Below are 3,122 nucleotides of genomic sequence, written 5' to 3' on the forward strand. Positions count from 1 at the left end.
CTCTTCCATCAACAGAAACTGCATTGAGCTTAAAAAAAAGAATCTACTTTTTATCAGAGGAATGGAAACAGAGCAACTCAGGATTCATAGATAGAACAGAGATCTCCAAGCAATCGAGCTACAACTTAGAACAGATTAAAAAAAAAAAAAGAAGCAAATAATGAACAGATCGAAGAAGAAGCCACACACAAATAATTATTATTCTAAAACAACGTTAAGAAAATAATTATCTTATTAGAGACAACAATGATATACACAACAACAATGATACATGCGACCTTTGAACAAATAAAAAAAACAATGTTAAGCAAATAATTATCTTACTAGAGACAACATGACAACAACAATATGATATATAATATAATTATCATATATTAGAGACAGACATCGTGCTTAAAGCTTCTTTAAGACACTAAACTATTATCTTATAAAAAACATGATATACATGACCCATTATCATCTCTTTTGGATTCCTTCTTTCATAAGTCAGCTCTCATATATTAGAAACAGAGACAGAGCATCATAGACCAACTACATACCTTACTATTCATTGTATCTTGGAGACTTTAAGCTAGAAGTGTAAGAGCTGCTTGTAAGAACGCTTGTAAGAACTGCTTATCCAATAGAGTTGCATTGCCACTTCAAAATAAATATAAACAACACATTTCAGCAGAGTGAAACTCATATAAATATTGTCATAAACATAGTCATTAAAACAAGATTCATTCTAGAGTTCATACTATACTAAGACAAAGACATAAACATAAACAACTCCTCATGCATCTCTGCTTTCACCAGTTGCATACTCCAAATAGGGAACCCTGTTCTCATTATCTCCATAGAACAAGAAAGTTTGACGATTTGCAGCATCTTCTTTGAGATGGTTAGTCGAGGCTTTGTAAAGAGGAGACCACATTCTTATAGCAGGCAAGGAGTGTAGAACCTCCATAGCTCGAAGTTGACTACAACTAAACTCAGGATGGTTCTCTATTAGATGATTCTTGTGGGAAAGAATCTTGTCTCGAGACTCAACACTCTCCCTGATCACATCAGCCACAGCTTTTCCTGCTTGTACAACCCTTGATCTTTTCCTGTTAACCTTTGACCTGGAAGAAGAAGGGCCAACATTCTTTGATCCAGCATTTCTTGATTCAGATGCAACATCAGTTTCTTGAGTAGGGACACCACGCCTTGATTCATCTCCAACAGCTTCCTGAGTAGGGACATCACGCCTTGACTCAGCATCATCTTCATCTTCATCATCTGCATGCTTTGTGTCTAAAGCCTCTTCACCTTGCTGTGCAGACCAACCTTCACCTCCACTAATATAAACTGTTCCAAATACCTTCTCCATCAAATCCATGTTTGCTATCGGCTTGTCTTTAAATTTTCTAGCACCAGGCCACTCCTGAACAAGAACAAATCATTATGTTTAGAGCATTCATTACAAACAAACAAGACTAACTCAAGAACCCAAAGCAGTGATCATATTATGTTTAGAGAATTCATTACAAACAAGCAAGGCTAGCGCAAGAACAAATCAGTGATCACTGGAAACCAATATTCACATTCATACACTCTTTAAATCACTAGTAAATAGAACATGGTGAAGAAGTAAAGATAAGAGGATCATAGAACTTGTACCTTACATCGCTCATTCCACCAGTCATCACTCATGTTGATGAATCCAGTAGAAGTAAAACCCAGTCCCGTTCTGTTCCGAGTCAGCTTCTTAAAAGAGTCGTACTGCTTCTTACAAGTGTTGTACTTTATCCCAAACTTTCTCCATGGAATTTTTATACCAAATGCCTCATAGAACTTATCCATTATCGCCTGTCTCCCAGCCTCATTAACCATCTGTTTTCTCACGTTTCCTTTCAGATTCTCATCAAGTCTTAGTTGAAGAAAGAACCGTGTTTGCTCGTCACTCCATATAAGAATCTTATTTGAAGATTCAATACAATAAGAAAAGCATTTGACAAAACTGAGATCAAATAAAAGATCAAAGGGAAGATACTCACATCAGATCCAGGGATGGATGTCATTGTTCTCTTCAATGGTTTCTGCAACTATCTTCAAAGAAACTGTAAAGACAAAAAGAATGGAAATACTGAAGATGTAAAGACATACCACTCAAGACCAAACCCATATAAACTATGCATTAAGATATCTAGCGGCAGAACTACTTCAACAATCAACCAAAAGGTCCAAGACATTTCAAACATAGAAATCCAGAAAAGTAAACCCATTTACCAGAATACACAGGAACAAAGCTAACAACATGAAGAACATAACTTGAAGATACTGATTCCAAAGACAAAACCCACAACATTTAGATCCCTTACTTGAGCGAGAGAGAGAGAGGTCGCCGGAGCGCCGGAGCTAAGGTCGCCGGAGCCGAGTGAGAGAGAAACCTGAGACAAAAAGATTGCATTTCATATGTATGAGGTGATACCCTAAACGATTCCAAACAAAACAGAAAGCCCACAACATTTAAATTCCAGACTCTTACCTGAGCAAGAGAGAGAGGTCGCCGGAGAGGAAGAGGTCCCGGAGAGAGAGAGCGCCTGAGAGAGAGACTGAGAGAGAGAGAGAGAGGTCGCTGGAGAGATCCGAAGAGAGAGGGTTGCCGGAGAGAGAAGATGGACGGAGAGAGAGGGTCGCCGGAGAGAGGTTGCCGAGAGAGAGAGACTGAGGAGAGAGAGAGGACACCAGAGATAGAGACTGAGAGAGAGAGATCGCCGGAGAGTCCGGAGAGAGAGGGTTGCCGGAGAGAGGAACGCCGGAGAGAGGAACGCCGGAGAGAGGGTCACCGGAGAGAGTGATAGAACCAAAATCAAGCACCGTCCTTTTTGGTTCATGGACACGGCCCAACATGGGGATCATGTCGACCAGCTTGATCCAACCGAGATTTTTCCATCAGATCGTGACACTTCTTTGGAGCTGAATGAGCTGAGTGAGATAAGTGACACTACTATGGAGCTGGATGAGCTAAGTGACACTAAAGAAGGAGCTGGTTTTGATGCACCCTTGGATAGCACACTGGACAAAACAAACATGCATGGTTTGGTCATGGGAAGCAGTAATGATATATGCTCATTGTTTGACTCATATCTTCCAAA

General features: G+C 39.8%; 1 protein-coding gene across 1 annotated transcript; it reads right to left on the reverse strand.

Annotated features, from left to right (window-relative positions):
* Window positions 1-531: 531 nt before the first annotated feature.
* On the reverse strand, window positions 532-2,719 carry LOC130498412 (uncharacterized). The gene is made up of 5 exons (XM_056991763.1): window positions 2,513-2,719; window positions 2,346-2,414; window positions 2,022-2,084; window positions 1,645-1,941; window positions 532-1,408 (listed from the first exon to the last, which is right to left on the reverse strand). The coding sequence occupies exons 3-5, from the start codon at window positions 2,043-2,045 to the stop codon at window positions 776-778; spliced, it is 954 nt and encodes a 317-aa protein (XP_056847743.1). The 5' UTR covers window positions 2,046-2,084; window positions 2,346-2,414; window positions 2,513-2,719; the 3' UTR covers window positions 532-775.
* Between the last annotated feature and the right edge of the window lie 403 nt (window positions 2,720-3,122).

Source organism: Raphanus sativus, chromosome 8, assembly GCF_000801105.2.
Source record: "Raphanus sativus cultivar WK10039 chromosome 8, ASM80110v3, whole genome shotgun sequence".
NCBI classification, from domain to species: Eukaryota; Viridiplantae; Streptophyta; class Magnoliopsida; order Brassicales; family Brassicaceae; genus Raphanus; species Raphanus sativus.

Excerpts from the sequence above, each read along its gene's own strand:
- LOC130498412 (XM_056991763.1), bottom strand. The coding sequence starts at position 2,045 with ATGACATCCATCCCTGGATCTGAT. Across the intron at positions 1,942-2,021 it reads CATCCATCCCTGGATCTGAT|ATTCTTATATGGAGTGACGA; the intron begins GTGAGTATCTTC and ends TCTTCAAATAAG. Across the intron at positions 1,409-1,644 it reads GGTGGAATGAGCGATGTAAG|GAGTGGCCTGGTGCTAGAAA; the intron begins GTACAAGTTCTA and ends GTTCTTGTTCAG.